This window comes from Diplotaxodon limnothrissa, linkage group LG8 (genome assembly GCF_057381915.1).
Source record: "Diplotaxodon limnothrissa isolate DT_005_m linkage group LG8, D_limnothrissa_male_GT1.1, whole genome shotgun sequence".
In the NCBI taxonomy this organism is placed as follows: domain Eukaryota; kingdom Metazoa; phylum Chordata; class Actinopteri; order Cichliformes; family Cichlidae; genus Diplotaxodon; species Diplotaxodon limnothrissa.
The window spans coordinates 4,192,393-4,208,578 of record NC_140603.1 but is presented as its reverse complement, the minus strand read 5'-3'; the positions used below and the strand labels follow the sequence as shown (position 1 = coordinate 4,208,578).

Sequence of the window (16,186 nt, the reverse complement as noted above, 5' to 3'; positions counted from 1 at the left end):
TTAGGTGGGGGAACTTGCACAATCGGTGGCTGACTAAATACTTTTTTGCCCCACTGTAGATGGCTTCTTTCACTCCTCTTTCAAACCATCTGTCCTCTCTGTCCAAAATGTGAACATTGGCATCCTCAAAGAGTGTCCTTTATCCTTAAGATGCAGATGGACTGCTGAGTCTTGTCCTGTGGAGGTGGCTCTTCTGTGTTGTGCCATGCGCTTGTGAAGTGGCTGTTTGGTCTCTCCAATGTAGAGGTCTGAGCATTCCTCGCTGCACTGTACAGCATACACCACATTGTTAAGTTTGTGTTTTGGCGTTTTGTCTTTCGGGTGAACCAGTTTCTGTCTGAGCGTGTTGCTGGGTCTGAAATACACTGGGATGTCATGCTTGGAGAAAACTCTCCTGAGTTTCTCTGATACACCGGCTACATAGGGGATGACAATGTTGTTGCGTCTGTCCTTCTTATCCTCCCTCGCTGGTGTCTGGTCTTCTTTTCTGTGCCTCTTTGCTGACTTTAAGAACGCCCATTTAGGATAGCCGCACGTTTTGAGTGCTTCCTTTACATGTGTGTGTTCCTTCTTTTTTCCTTCAGGCTTAGAGGGAACATGTTCTGCCCGGTGGTGTAGGGTCCTGATTACTCCAAGTTTGTGTTCCAAAGGGTGATGGGAGTCAAAGAGGAGGTACTGGTCCGTGTGTGTGGGCTTCCGGTAAACTTCGATGTTGAGTTTGCCGTTCTCTTCAATGTGCACAGCGCAGTCCAGGAAAGGCAAACAGTTGTCCTTTGTGTCTTCCCTGGTGAACTTGATGTTTTTATCCACAGCGTTAATGTGCGGAGTGAAGGATTCCACTTCTTCTTCTGAAGTCGGTGGAGTTCTTGATGTGGTGTGGGGTGTTCCCCACGAGAGGCGCAAGGATGGTAGCAAGGTGTTTAGCAATGTTGTAAGTGGCTGAGTTTATGCTACTGACTATGGGTCTGAGGGGGGTGGGGGGGTTACTCCCACTAGGTTTATATCTGGGACTCTCCACCATTTGACCTTAGAACTGAAGAAGCTTCTCGGATGAGAGGTCAAATGTCTTCAAGCAACTTAAAGAAGTCCAGACGCTTTTCTTTGCAAGCTCCTTTGACTACGATGACCTGGATGACTGAGAACCTTCACAGACAGATCCTTATAAATTATGTAATGCTGTAGGTGAACTCACTCACCAAAATATATAACACATAAAAAACTATAGCAGTAATATGCAACAAACACATTATGTAGCAGTGTTATTCGTAAAAGAAAAAAAAAAGCACACCACAATGTGTTTCACATAAAAAAATACATTGACACAACTATTTGTTTGACATTTGTTTTCAAGTACATTTTGGTGTTGATACTCACACACTGAGGTTATGAATGTACAACGTTTTGCAGCTCTTGATACTTTTTTCACTGGAACTAGCACAATCCCATTCGGATGAAAAAATATTTCACTAAACACATTATGGATAAATCAAAGCTGTCCACAGTTCCCTTTATTTTTCCTTTTTCCCTAACAGAAACCACCCTTTCTTTCAGGATAAACCTCAGTGATTAACCACATATTTGTTATTTCTCTATACGCAGCAGTTATATTTGTGTTGAAAATACCTCTGCAAATACAGGAAACAAATATTAAACAATTGTTTTAAATGTTTCCACCAGAAACTTAACTAGAGGATGCAACACCGCAGGGACTTAATTTAGTTGTACTTGTTACAACAATAAAGATATTCTGATTCTATTCTCCCCATTCTCTCAACCTCTCAGCTGGTGCTTGGCTGGTTCCTCTTGGTCCACCTTATCCTCACGCTGCTGAATTTGTCCTGCCCTATCATCAAATGTGGAAAACAACAGTTGATGATAATCACCTATCACCTTGCAGGAGGGCACTTTTCAGTCTCTCCCAAATCTGGATTCAATCAGTAAATCAACCACGGCAGTTAACAAAAATAACAACAAAATGTATCAAAAGTTTATTAAACATCTGTTAACTTGCCAGATGAAAACACAATTTTGACATGGACATACTTTATAAAATAAGAGAGAGAGGAAATGGGAAAAGAAAATTGCACGTACATACAAAGAATTTTTGGGGGGGGGGGCACATGTGATATGCATTTAAGCTTAAAACATTGCAATATCTAAAATGGAAACCAAAGAGCAGTTCATTCTGAAGCCAGATACAAGAACATCTTAGAAGACATAAAGACCTGGATGACCTCTAGTTAGCTGCTTTAAAAAATTCAGATCAAACTGATGTTGTTGTACTCGGCCCTAAAAAGCTTCGAAATATGGTATTTAGACAGATGCTTACTCTGGATGGCATTACCTTGGCCTCCAGTAACAATGAGAAATCTTAGTTTTTTGACCAAGACATGTCCCTCTGTGCATATAATACACAAATATATAGGACTACCTTTTTAAAAATTTGCATTTTCATCTTTAAAATGAGAAATATCCTGTTTCAGAGTGATGCTGGAAAATTTACTTTATGCATTTATTATCTCTAGGCTGGACTACTGTAATTCTTTATTATCAGGATGTCCTAAAAACTCCCTGAAAAACCTTCAGTTAATCCAAAATGCTGAAGCAAGAGTCCTGACAGGGACCAGAAAGAGAGAGCATATTTTGCTCATACTGGCCTCTCTTCATTAGTTCCTTGTTAAATTCAGAATAAAAATTTTAAAATCCTTCTCATCTTCTAATCAGAAGATGGTTCAATCCCTGGCTTCTCCAGTCTCCATGCTAAATAGCCTTGGGCAAGATATTAACCCCAAGAGTATGGATGTGTGTAAATATTTCACTTACAGTGAAAAAGGGCTTGTATGAATTAGTGAATGAGGCATGTTGTATAAAGAGCTTTGATTGCTCAGAGAGTAGAAAAAAAGTGCTATATCAAAACCAGTCAATTTACCATATACCGCTGTATATAATTTAAGTACAGCACCACTTCCTGAGTCATCTGACGGTTTGCCAGAATCGTTTTGAGGCTGACTGAAGGTATTGTTCCATGGTCTCACTGAAATCCTCCCATAACACAGTTTTTGCATCAGCCACTGCTTGAACTGCACTCTGCTTGGTATGCCAGTACCTTTCAGCTGCCTTTGTTATCCTACATGCTAGCCAAGCCTGATAAGACTCCTTCAGTCTGACAGCTCTCTTTAGGTTGGGTGTCCACCACCTGGTTCTGGGATTACCACCACTACAGGCACCAACAACCTTCCAGCTGCAATTCCTTGCAGTAGCTTAGGCAAGGAAGTTGTGGAACATTCTCACTTGGACTCAATGACCCCAGCCTCTTTTAGAATGGAATAAAAGCCAGGGAAGGCTGGAGGGGAGCTGGGATAATTCCTTAATCATGCTCTTCCTACTTCAGTAACAACAGGACCTGGAGGGAAAGGATAGATGAGCAGGAGACCCGATGGCTGTAAAGCTGTCTGGAGCAGAGCACAGGTTTGTTGGTGTAATCATACTGTAAAATAATCAGTTCCCTGCAACACAGACTGTGTACACACAGTGTTATTGCAGTGGAAGGCGGGAAGGTGCAGCCACAGATGGAGAAAATGACAACCATCACAGCCTGCACATGTCCAAGACCAAACAAAAAAACAAAACAAAAAAGAGATGAGGTGGTTTTGGGGCTGACTGGATATTACCACTGGTTCATTCTGAACTTTGTAGAGCTGACCAGCCCCTAACGGACCTCTCTGAAAAGGTGTCCAAGATCTGCTACAGTGGATGGAGGAGTGCCAGGTGGCATTTGTGCAGGTTAAAAAGGCTCTCTGTGGGGAACCTGTGCTGCACACCCCTAACTTTTTCCTGTTAGAACGGGAAAGGTGGTACTGTTGAAAAAGAGTTCTTGGCAATACAGTGGCTTCCTGAAATGCCCATTCACTTTGTTTGGATCACGTCCCACTGGCTCCAGTGTATGAAGGACGCCATTGCCTGGATCACCTGGGATTAGCTCTCCAGCCTTTTAAGTTAAAGGTGGCCCATAAGCCAGGGGCACAGATAATCGTGGCTGCTTTCTCCAGCTTGTGGGAAAATGGGTGGGAGGTAGAACTGGCCAGATGGCTCCGCTTGCCTAAGTCGGGCAGTGGGGTATTTAGAGAGGATGGGTGGGGCAGCAGGTTCAGGGAGCAATGCTAAGGAGGCTGGCTGGTCAGCTGAAACTAATTCCCTAATCATTCTCTCTCTTCATTTAAGTAATGCTGCGATTGAGCAAAAATCCTGTGGGATTTTTCCTGTGGGATAAACAAACTGGTGATAGCTAACCAACCACAAATTGTAGTGGTAGACAAGTAGAGGAAGAAGGCTGTAGTAACATATTGATAAGATTAGGAGGGTGAAGGCAACAGTGATACCTGTGGTAACAGGAGAACAATGGGCAGACGGGAAGATGATCACAGGTTGAAGGATAAATACCGCCCACAGGGTGGTGTGTGTGTGTGTGTGTGTGTGTGTGTGTGTGTGTGTGTGTGTGTGATCTGTGCCCTTCACTGGACAATAGTCTAACTGCATGTCTTCTTTATTCATGTGATTGTCTGCAAGAGAATATAATCCTTACATTTTGCGGTACTCTGACAAAATGGACGAATATGGGAAAAAAATGGATGAAACAATCTGTCAATATTACTTATTACAATGACAAATATTTACAAAATTCCAAAAACCTAGGACACACATGGAATAAAGTGAGGTTTTTAATCACAACTACTGTGACAGCCAATGAATATTGCAAACTTTGCAACCTGCACATGCCATATGTGAATTCAACTTTATTCCCATACATATAAAAAAAAACAAAAAAAAACAAAACAATATTATATATACACAATTCCAACTCAAAACAAAGGTTTTGGGGGGATTTTTACATTTTCTGAAAAACAATTTTAATTCTCGATCACTCACAGGGTTAACATGCCCCTGGCAAAATTTATTTTGAGGCTGTTGAGGAACGTGTTCTCAACTAATAGTATTCTGAAGATTTTCAGAGAACTTGACCTGTGACCTTAAGGTTAAGGCCACTGAGATTCAAACTCATTCGATATTTTTAGTAGATACACCCACGTATCAATTAAAAAAATAAAATAAAATCCTGTGTCGCTACATTCTCTAGCTATTACATTCCCAAACTTGGGTGTCCACATTGATCCCCTTGACGACAATACCCCATCAACCTTTTATGTCTCAGGGGTAAAAAAATGACTCATTGTCAGGTTGTATTGCATAATGTCTCTCTTCATGACTCTAGACTTATTCTCTGTTACAAGCTCAACAACCTAAATAGTTCCTGTTCCTGTCAACTAACAAACTACACAGTGCAGTAAATAAACCCAAACACATCAGCAAATATGAGAGAACCTGAGTGGCACTTCATGCTTTAGTTTCCTTTTTAACTCTAAATGGGAAAACCTCCTTTACAAAATAAATTAGCCATTTTTAATAAAAACACATTCAAGTGTGCATCTTACCTCCTCAAATGTTTTCACAAACAACGTTTATTCGACTGTTTGTTTATGTATTCAGTGAAATAGAACTAAGTTCTTCAAAAGTACTCATGCCTATATTTATAATTATTACAAACTTTGGGGCTCCACGGGTACCTTTTTTTTTTTCCAGTGTTCCCACTTGACTTGTTAAAAAAAAAAAAAAAAAATCATCAAAGCTAGTCAGATGATATGCAACAATTCAACATGTCTCAGTGGATGTCACATTAAGATCCTCTGAAAGTGAAGTAGCATTTAGCGGAACGTTTCTGGAGTGGACCCCATGTAAAACGTTTCTCACATGTAGAACAGATGTGAAGAAGATGAAGCAGGAGCTTCTTCAGAAATTATTCTTCATGTCTTTCAAGAGTTCAGACAACAAACTCTTCTGACATCATTTAAATGTTTGTAATTAAATTGGATTCTTTGGAGTCTTTCTTTTCCCTGCCTTTTTTGTCATGAATCAACTGTTAAAAAACGGTCCCAGAAGCTCGAACAAATGTGTCAAACTGCCCTCATGGTTGTTCGACTTTTGCTTCGCCTGGCCGCAGTGCAGTTAGGCTTAAATTGTCTGCTACAGCATGTGCACCAAGCTGGCTCCTGGTATTGCCCCACCAACCGACTTCAGAACGGAGAGTTCATTCCAAGCTTCGTTTCAAACTGCAACTTCTGTCTCTTCTGGTACCGAACTCGCACCCTTTGAAAGGACACAGAGGACAAACCAGAGCTTATAATCAACAAACGCACAAAAAAACAATTTAGCAGCAATTCAGTGCTCTGAGGAGTGTAAGAGAAAAACAAAGACTGACCTGAAATCTAAAAAATTAATAATCATCATCATCATCATCATCATCATCTTATTATTTAATTAATCAATGGCTAATATCATTATTATTATTAATATCATTATTATCATCATCATCATTATTATTATTCCACCACCACATGTTCATGCTACCCTCTTTCTGTTTCTAACATTTGTACAGAACATATTGTCCATCCATCCATTCGCTTCCGCTTCTCCTTTCCAGGGTCGCGGGGGGCGCTGGAGCCTATCCCAGCTGTCATAGGGCGAGAGGCGGGGTACACCCTGGACAGGTCGCCAGTCTGTCGCAAGGCTAACACAGAGACACAGACAACCAGTCGCACTCACATTCACACCTATGGGCAATTTAGATTGATCAATTAACCTATCCCCACTAACTGCATGTCTTTGGACTGTGGGAGGAAGCCGGAGTACCTGGGGAGAACATGCAAACTCCACACAGAAAGACCCCGGCCTGATGGTGGAATTGAACTCAGGACCTTCTTACTGTGCAGCAAAAGTGCTAACCACCGTGGTGCCCGTGCAACGTGAATCAGAATCATATTGCTTCTAATCGTTTTCCAACTATTTTATACTATCCCTTCTCCCCCCCCCCCCCCAACACTACTGATGTATTTCTAACAGCTTCTTCTATTTCGTACCGTATCTCATGTAGCTTCACCACTTCATTGACTACAACCACCAGCAGCAGGGAGACAGACACTAGCAGCCAGGCCTCCAGCGGTATGTCAGCCAGTTTAAAGCACAGGACAGTAGTCTTGTCACACCACAACTGGTAATCCACTGTGGCTTGAACAATTTGGCTGACCAGTCTGGTGAAAAGTACAGACAAGAGGATTTCATACATATACATACCCTTTTCCATTAGTACCTACTCGTGTCGGCTTGGTATGGCTTAACAAGGGTTTTTAGGGTTCGCCATGGGACGATAGTAGTGACTGGTAGCAGGTATCTTTTTAGTACCTGCTTGGCCACAGTCTCAAGCGGTCCAACCAGGTACTAAAATGTGACATCAAACCGCATGCCACCGATTGGCTAATCGGTGGCGTCACTTGATGATTCACGAGAGCGTCTCCTTATCGAAAATCATAACCGCCATTTTTGAAACACGACAACGAGGTAAATGGGTACACAACAAATAATACTGTGGTCTTCAAGTCTGACAAAACGCCACCGACTGAGGAATGGGAATAGCATCGGTCTGATATCCTCCTCTACTGTCTTGATGCATGCTCAATCATCCTGCTAAGTAAATCCCAAAGAGTTAATTCTGTTCATCTGGACGTTTTTAGTTTTCAAGTGATTTTCTTCAGTCACAGATGACTGCAGGTCTCTGCAACCTTATAAACAGTACCTTTGCACAATGACAAGCCCAATGTGCTGTGAGGTCAGACCACACTGATCAACAACCACAGATCAAAGACCACTGATCAATGCCCATGAGTACTATTCATAGAGTTGGGGAATGGTTGCAATCACAGCATTGTATGATGGTGAAAGATGTCCCCTCCTCGATTCAGAGGAGCTCTTTCCCTTTTCACATAAATGGCCTCCTTGACTCCCCACTCAAACTAGCAAACTAGTGTTTAAACACAACGTCCACAGATGAACACAATCAACTCCTTGGGGCTCTCCTTGTGTTGTGGTGTCATGTGTCGCATGCAAATGATGTAACCGGAGACTCTGCTGCGTTACTATTAAGACTTCACGCACGTTCGTGGTATATTGATTGTAACGAGCCGATCCAAGTAGGTACTAATAAAAAAAATTGCTAACAAAGACTCAAAAACAAAGGCAATCCCAACTGATTTTACTGTAACGTATAAAGTATCATAAGACAAGATCTTATTATGGTCATGACTACATTTTCATTCTGCCAACTCTGAGGTAAACAGCAGAACTACAGTTCTGTGCAGAAGTCTTGAGCCACCCACCTGTTTTATATTTTGTTTCGAAGAATTCAGAATTTGTATTTTTAAATATCTATAGGCAATAGTTTTACAGACATTATTAAGCTCTTTCAAAGTTTTTCTTTGGACATTAGGTGCTTTTTTTCCCAGTTTTCAGTCCAGTCCTTGTACCTAATCATTTTCAGAAGAATGTTTTAACACTGGCCAATGACTCATGCAGGCATAAAAAGGCACCCAACTCAACCAATGAAGGATAATGATAACAATGTTATAAAAACTGACAAAACACAATTTTAGAAATAAGAAGGAAAAATCCAGCGAAGACCTAAAAGTCCTCCTTTGAAATGCATCTGATCTTTCAGTCATTTACTGTTTGACCACGACTCAGTAATGACTTTCATGGAGTGTGGCTATCAAGAAGCCATTCTTAAGAAAGGGAAACAAGAAGAAGAGCTTGAGGTAAGCCAAATTGCACAAGAACGGGACTGAAAATCAGGGGTATCAGGACTTATATACAGCTGGACAGAATTGTTAGCCCGCTATGTAAATATAATTTTTAAGCACACGTTTTAACAGTACTTGGAAAATACTTGAATTTTTTTCCCCCCAGTACCATCACTTTGGTCTTCTGGAGGTAGTTCTTCACCACGAGTTATATATGATTTGGCTCCTTGTCAGGTTGGAAGACAAAGCAACAACCCAGAACCACTTTTACTATGGACTGCATGAGTTTTTCTGTTAAAATCTTCACATTTCCCTCTTTCTTCATGATTTCATCGACCATGATGAGTTTTCCCACTTCCACACTTGCTGCAGCATCCCCATAGTTTGGTGTGAGGACAGTATGCTTTGGGTTGCACACATCTCCCTTCTTTCTACAAACATAACCAATGTCTTTGGCCAAAGAGCTAGAATTTTGTCTCATTTGACCAAAGGACACATTTCCTACCTCTGCCAGTATGATGGCTGCATGCAGCCACACAACTGAAATACTCTGTTACCTGGAGCTGGTTTAAGTGCAGAGGCAACAGAATGGACTTAACCATCTGTTGTGACGATTCAGGGGGGAATGGGGTTTCTTCTTGTATTATGTTTAGCTATTGCTTTGTGGTTTTCACCTTTTATTTATACAATAGTTCATTCAGTCACTATATAAGTGGAGCTGTCTCTCATTTGGGGAAGTCTGTTTGTTGAATTATGATATTTTGTACTTTTTTTGAGTATAATTTTGTTTAGTTAACCTCTTTTATGGCCCCACTTAATTATTAATATGGCTTGTTTCTGTCATTTAATTTTTGTAATAATTTTGTCTTTTTTGGAGGGTATAGTAAAACCTATTTCTTGAAGTGCATGTATGTTCTCATAGCCAGGTTTGCTCTGTACTGGGTGGCTCACTTCCTCATGTTCCTCAAACTTGGAAATGTTACAACTTTTTATATTCAACTGCTTTGTGGGCATCAATAAGTCTTTTTCTAAAGTCTAAATTGATTTTATTTCTTTCTGGCCTGATGCTTTCTCAAGTGACAGCTCAGACACTTTTTTCTACTGTATAAATAAGATAAATCCCAGTTTTAACTCGAAGCTTTGGTCATTTTAAAGTCAAAGCACATCATTGCACAGCAGTGGTTTGGGCTACGGCTCAATGGAAAAGGTCAATTTTTCAGAGGGATAATAATACTGACCCCAGGCATTTTTGGGTTTTTTTCTGAAATTATTCTTTCAATATGTGCAAATAAAAATATTTTGTGCTTTCTAAAGAAACCTAATGTATTTAGAAATGCTCGTTTGAAAATCTCTTCTGTTAAAAAAAAAAAAAAAAAGTACTTGGGAAATTTTGACATCAACTTGAAATTTCGTAGTGGGAGTAATCATTTTGTTCTTATCTGTACGCAGAATAAGAACAAAAGCAATCTATAAAACACGGTGAAGACTGTAATGGTTTAGGTCTGCATGGCTCTTCAGTGGAGTTATGAACATGGAAATGTACAATTAGATTTTTATCCACCATCCACTACCACCTGGAAAGCAACTGATTGGCAATGGCTTCATTTTTTAGCATGACAATGGTCACAAATATGACACCGATGCTGTAAAAATAACAAGGTTTCTACACGTACCAAGATAGAAAATGTCTAAACTATTTGCTGCACATATACTTTCATAGCAAAAAATCTAAATGAAGCATGGATCAAGACTTTTGCACGGTACTGAGTTTTCTCTCAGGTGGTAACGTTGCAGCAACATAACCACAATGTTCAAAGTTTGATTCTAGCTTTGTGAGTGCAGTATGTCAACACAACATTGCATTCACTTTGAAAGTTGTCTTGCAATCTCATTAGTAAATATGTCTCTAAACATTGCTTAACATCTTTAATAGACAAACACATGAACTCCAGCACCAATCTGTTCATTTTAACCCTGTTGTAAGTACAGTATCTAAAGCTAAATGTACTGGTGTTTATACACTGCAATTTTCTAGTCTTACTGATCACTCAAAACAGGGCTGCTGAAATCTATTATAAAACCAGCGTTAATCTTAGTCCTTGATGTTTGCAAAGATGTTGATAAACACTGGGCTTTAACATTATCTAAAGAACATAATTACTTACACCACAGGTACAGTGACACACCACCAGGTATTGCTGAATGGGCTCTTTTTCCATAAAGGCTGCGAGCGATGGACATAGCTCAGGGAGATTACCACTGGTAAATGACAGAACAACAATAAGAAAAGTTCGATTTTAAAAAAGAAAACACAATCACTCATCTTTAACATGGGAGTTTTACTGATCATCTCGTGATTATCAAAACAATCTGTGTTCAAAATCCATCCATCCATCCATCTTCATCCGCTTTATCCGGGGCCGGGTCGCGGGGGCAGCAGCCTAAGCAAAGAAGCCCAGACCTCCCTCTCCCAGCCACCTCCTCCAGCTTATCCGGGGGAACACCAAGGTGTTCCCAGGCCAGCTGAGAGATATAATCTCTCCAGCGTGTCCTGGGTCTGCCCCGGGGCCTCCTCCCGGTGGGACATGCCTGGAACACCTCACCCATCCTTGTCAGATGCCCGAACCACCTCAGCTGGCTCCTTTCGATGTGGAGCAGCAGCAGCTCTACTCTGAGCCCCTCCCGGACGGCCGAACTTCTCACCCTATCTTTAAGGGACAGGCCCGCCACCCTTCGGAGGAAGCTCATTTCTGCCGCTTGTATCCGCGATCTCGTTCTTTCGGTCACTACCCACAGCTCGTGGCCATAGGTGAGGGTAGGGACGTAGATCGACCGGTAAATTGAGAGCTTCGCTTTTACACTCAGCTCCCTCTTCACCACGACGGACCGGTGCAGCGTCTGCATTACTGCAGCTGCAGCCCCAATCCGTCTGTCGATCTCCGGTTTCCTTCTCCCATCACTCACAAACAAGACCCCGAGATACTTGAACTCCTCCACTTGGGGCAGGAACTCATCCCCGACCCGGAGTGGGCACTCCACCCTTTTCCGGCTGAGAACCATGGCCTCAGATTTGGAGGTGCTGATCCTCATTCCCGCTGCTTCACACTCGGCTGCGAACCGTTCCAGTGCGAGCTGGAGGCCCTCACCCGATGAAGCCAACAGAACCACATCATCTGCAAAAATCAGAGATGAGATTCTGAGGCCACCAAAGTGAAAGCCCTCCGCCACTTGGCTGCGCCTAGAAATCCTGTCCATAAAAATTATGAACAGAACCGGAGACAAAGGGCAGCCCTGGCGGAGCCCATCACCCACCGGGAACGAGTCCGACTTATTGCCGGCAATGCGAACCAAGCTCTTGCAACGGTTGTATTGGGATCGAATGGCCCGTAGCAATGGGCCAGACACCCCATACATTTTGAACACACACCAAGTATGGGTGAGTTCAAAATGTTCATTTTTTTTTTTTCAAACTACCTCTCTGAAAATGGGCCACGTCCACATGTACATGGGTATTTTTGAAAACGCAGGATTTTCTATGTGTTTGCACCTTTCGTCCACATGTGTACGGTGTTTTTGATCACTGAAAACTAAGATTTCTAAAAAACTCCTGCCAGGGTGGAGGTTTTCAAAAACTCAGTTTTTGCGTTTGTGTGGACGAGGAAAACTGAGATTTAGTCATGCAACGTCAGAGGTGTGAGCCTCTTTTGACGTGACGTTATTGTTTACATGAGATTAATTTCTACAATTGCGGATATAGACAAAATACTATTGGTGTTAATCTATGTGCAGTTTTTACACACTTACATATACACACACACTTACTGTCCCTCCGTTTAGAAAGGCAGAGGCGTCAGAGTGAACTTCGCACATGGCTTATACATTCAACCAGTGTTGGGAAGGTTACATTTTAAAATGTATTCCACTACAGATTACAGATTACATGCCCCAAAATGTATTTTGTAACATATTCCGTTACGTTACTCAATGAGAGTAACATATTCAGAATACTTTGGATTACTTAATATATTATCATGCTTTAGAACTACATGAATGTACTATTGCTGTGATTTATTACTATCACTGAAGGTTACTCGCCATACCAATACCAACTAGATATTTAAATCTTAATATAAATGAGTAACAGTAGGTGGACATTAGGTAAGGCTGCACTTTTTGCAGCGATCTCGTATAGAAAACTATTCCGCGTGTATATAAAACAGGTCCGCGGCTTTGAACCGTAGTAAAGGGACCTCTGGCTAATACGGGCTTGTAGCTGAAAACTAGCTTTACTTTGTTGTCTGGGTCAACTTTGCAAGCGAGAGACAGAGAGAGGCGTTGAAAGACTGCTTCAACGGAACTTATTGTTTCGGAGGAAAACACGAACACGGTGTACAGTCGAGTCTTAACAGCTTACTTACAACTGGGCTCGTCAGGCACTCTTCTTGGCTGCAGTGGTTATTATTATATTTACATGCTCACAGACACATAACGGATATGACAGTCCATTCTCGCTGCAGCACGGACTACACTACCCATGAGGCTACATTCTTTAAGGCTATGCCTGTAACACTCTGCCTATTGCCTTCATTTTAAATACTTTTTTGAATAATAAAATTTTTTTTTTTTTTAAATTCCGTAAGTAGAGGTGACATGGGCCGTGAGATTGAGACACAGGCATTAGAGCCTCTTAATGGTTGTATTCTGAGTACCACCCTTTTAAACAGTAAATGTAATACAGTTACTCATATTTTGTATTTTAAATACGTAACGGTGGTACATGTAATCCGTTACTCCCCAACACTGCATAAAACACAGCCGCTTAATGTATGTATGCTGTATCCATTTTGTTCATTCCTAAGCTGTGAGTCTACACCAACCTGTCTTTAGTTATTAGCATTTGAAATGTTGAAGGCACCCCCCCAAGAAGATGGAGGGAAGCCCTATCCCTAGCAGAGCACAGTGTGGGTAAAAAAAAAAAAAAAAAAAAAAGCGAAAAAAAAAAAGCAGTTTCAGGTGATTTGGGCAAACCTAAGCTCCGAGAACAGAATAAAAATTGTTTTATGGTCCCGCAAATTGACCAGAGGGAGGAAAGGGGTTTTCATTTACTAAAGACGCGCTCCAGTGGAATACTCTAAGATCCTGACTGCCGTTGTCATAGAGCTCACAAACTGCTTTAAGACATCATAAAAATCTAAAGGACACTTGTACATATCTATGAAGGCGCTCTTACCTGTGTGCAAGACAAGAAACCCTGCCATGATCTTCTGCGTCATCAGCAGACCGTTAGACAGTTCAAAGAACCACTGAGGTGCACTAGGTGAAACGCTGCAGATATATGGAAATATATTTGTTTTTAACATGTTGCTTACTTGTTCTTCATTATTGCTAATCTAACTGCATTGTAATTAATTTTAGCATTAAGTCTATGAGTGGAACAGCTATGGACTGTTGCAGGTTATTGTTACTCCTACCTCTTTGCAAATATATTACAGGAGGCAGTGGTGTTGTCTGAGGAGTTCAGGTTGCAGTGTGACAAACTGCTCAGGCAGACCGCTTGTAGGCTAAACCCAAAGGCCAACAGGTAGGCACACATAGTCAGGCCAAACTTCAACAGGAAACAGCCAAGGAAGTAGTTCTGAGTCTGGTTAAAGAGGTTGGCAAACAGACATACACAAATTCATCCAAGATTTCAGTAGCTGATCTGGTAATGTAGCTGTTCCTTTTCAAATCACTTTATCAGCTAATGTTACAAAATAGCCATCAGATTCATGTATGGCTAATTGTATCTTGCTTGCCAAGGTTATTGCTAGTAAGACAGCAAATACTAGCCTAGCCTGCCAAATGACTTCAATAGTTAATGTGATCCTTCATATGAACTTACCCATAAATTCTAAAGTCAAATGACTGAACAAAACAAAGATTTATAACCACTTTCTTCAGTAGTACCGCAAAATATAGAATGGCTAGTTATTACTAGCTGTTGTAACTCTTTTATTCAGTGTGATTGTTTTTTAATGTTACTCTTAATTGATCTGTTATTGTATATTTTTCACATGTTCGTATGGGATATTGTATTTGTTTTAAATGTTATGTACATGTATTTTGACTTTAGTTGCCATGATGCCAGGTTTCTCTTGGAAATGAGATTTTTAATCTCAATGAGATTTTTTTACCTGGATAAATAAAGGACTAGTAAAATAAAAAATAAAAACCAAGCTATGCAACATGTATTTTGCAATAGTAGCTGCAACTTTGTTGTCATATGACTGATGCTGAGGAAAACAGTAGACGAAATAGTCCACCATTACAGTGCAGGACATTTTTGTGCATGTCTTGTAATTTGCCAGTTGTAACTGTTATGGTCGTGTCTATAATTAATTCTTTCTCTGAGGTTGAGCAGAGTTTCTTTAAGTAGATTTTATTAAGCATTCATTTGAGTGGATACAGGAAATAGATACACTGTGTGAACAATAAAAACCTGAATAATATCACATGAGTATACTCTATTTCTCATACTTGATACTACCTTCTTTGGGATTGCGTCCAGGTTCTTCCCTGTGGCAACTGTCATAACTGTACTATCAGGTGGCTTTCCCAAAAGTGACACACTGCCAACAGAGAACAAATTAGAACCAGTTTCTTCACGAAACAACAAAATAACAATGAATTATTAGTTTCTAGATATTTACAGTATGTATGTACCTTAGCAGAGGGCAGCTGAAGCATGACACCCAGAGGATGTCAGTGGTGTTCATGGGAGGAGGAAGTTGAGCTAAGCAGGCTAAGAACTGTAACACCAGAAGCACATCATGCAGTAAATTACACAGAAATAGGAAGATGTTTAATGCAGTGTAAACAGGCACATCTTCAGAATTTATGAATCTTCCCTTCTCACCTGGATGATAACCAGACTGAGTTGACACTGCAGCAGAAAGAGGAAGCACTTGCGAATGCCGTAGGTTGTGTGTCGTGCCTGCAACACATTCAGCCAAAGGCAGATACATTTATAAATGTAACATTACTCTTAGACTGATCGGGTACACAAGGGCCTGTGTGCATCTAACCTGTTCTATGAGTTTGACCATGCTCACACTCTCTCCTTGGTGGAAGGTAACAGAACAGCCCATGCTGTTGAGCTGTCCAGACAGCCTCAATGGAGACAGTCCTTCGACCTCTCCATTAAATCCTCCCCCAGTGGCATAGCCAAACGTCTCCCACAAACACTGAGATGGATACAAAGGGTCCAAAGCAATGCTGTAAAACAGAGGTCAGGTGGCGCGATTAAGTCTCAGCTTTGACTGGACAATTCAAAGAAACAGAGTACTGAAGCAATTACAAGCTCATTTTTTTGCTGATGAGTAAACCATCATCTCCAGCACACTGCAGCTGGAGTCTGATTAAGAGACTTGTCCATTCATTCTTCCAACTTTGCATTGGATTTCTAAAACTATAAGTCACTTGCTTAAAGGAGACCTGTTTTATTCTAGTTTGGCCAGGTGCAG

General features: G+C 41.0%; 1 protein-coding gene across 1 annotated transcript in view; it reads right to left on the bottom strand.

The window, feature by feature from the left end:
* Positions 1-4,806: 4,806 nt before the first annotated feature.
* tmem94 (transmembrane protein 94) overlaps positions 4,807-16,186 on the bottom strand; it is a 42,936-nt gene continuing 31,556 nt past the window's right edge. The window contains exons 24-32 of the mRNA XM_085361173.1: positions 15,749-15,938; positions 15,580-15,657; positions 15,387-15,472; positions 15,211-15,292; positions 14,156-14,325; positions 13,915-14,009; positions 10,850-10,943; positions 6,972-7,142; positions 4,807-6,201 (exon numbers count right to left, since the gene is read on the bottom strand). Coding sequence (XP_085217299.1) covers positions 6,129-6,201; positions 6,972-7,142; positions 10,850-10,943; positions 13,915-14,009; positions 14,156-14,325; positions 15,211-15,292; positions 15,387-15,472; positions 15,580-15,657; positions 15,749-15,938 — 1,039 coding nt within the window. The 3' untranslated portion in view covers positions 4,807-6,128. The remainder of the gene's footprint in view (positions 6,202-6,971; positions 7,143-10,849; positions 10,944-13,914; positions 14,010-14,155; positions 14,326-15,210; positions 15,293-15,386; positions 15,473-15,579; positions 15,658-15,748; positions 15,939-16,186) is intronic.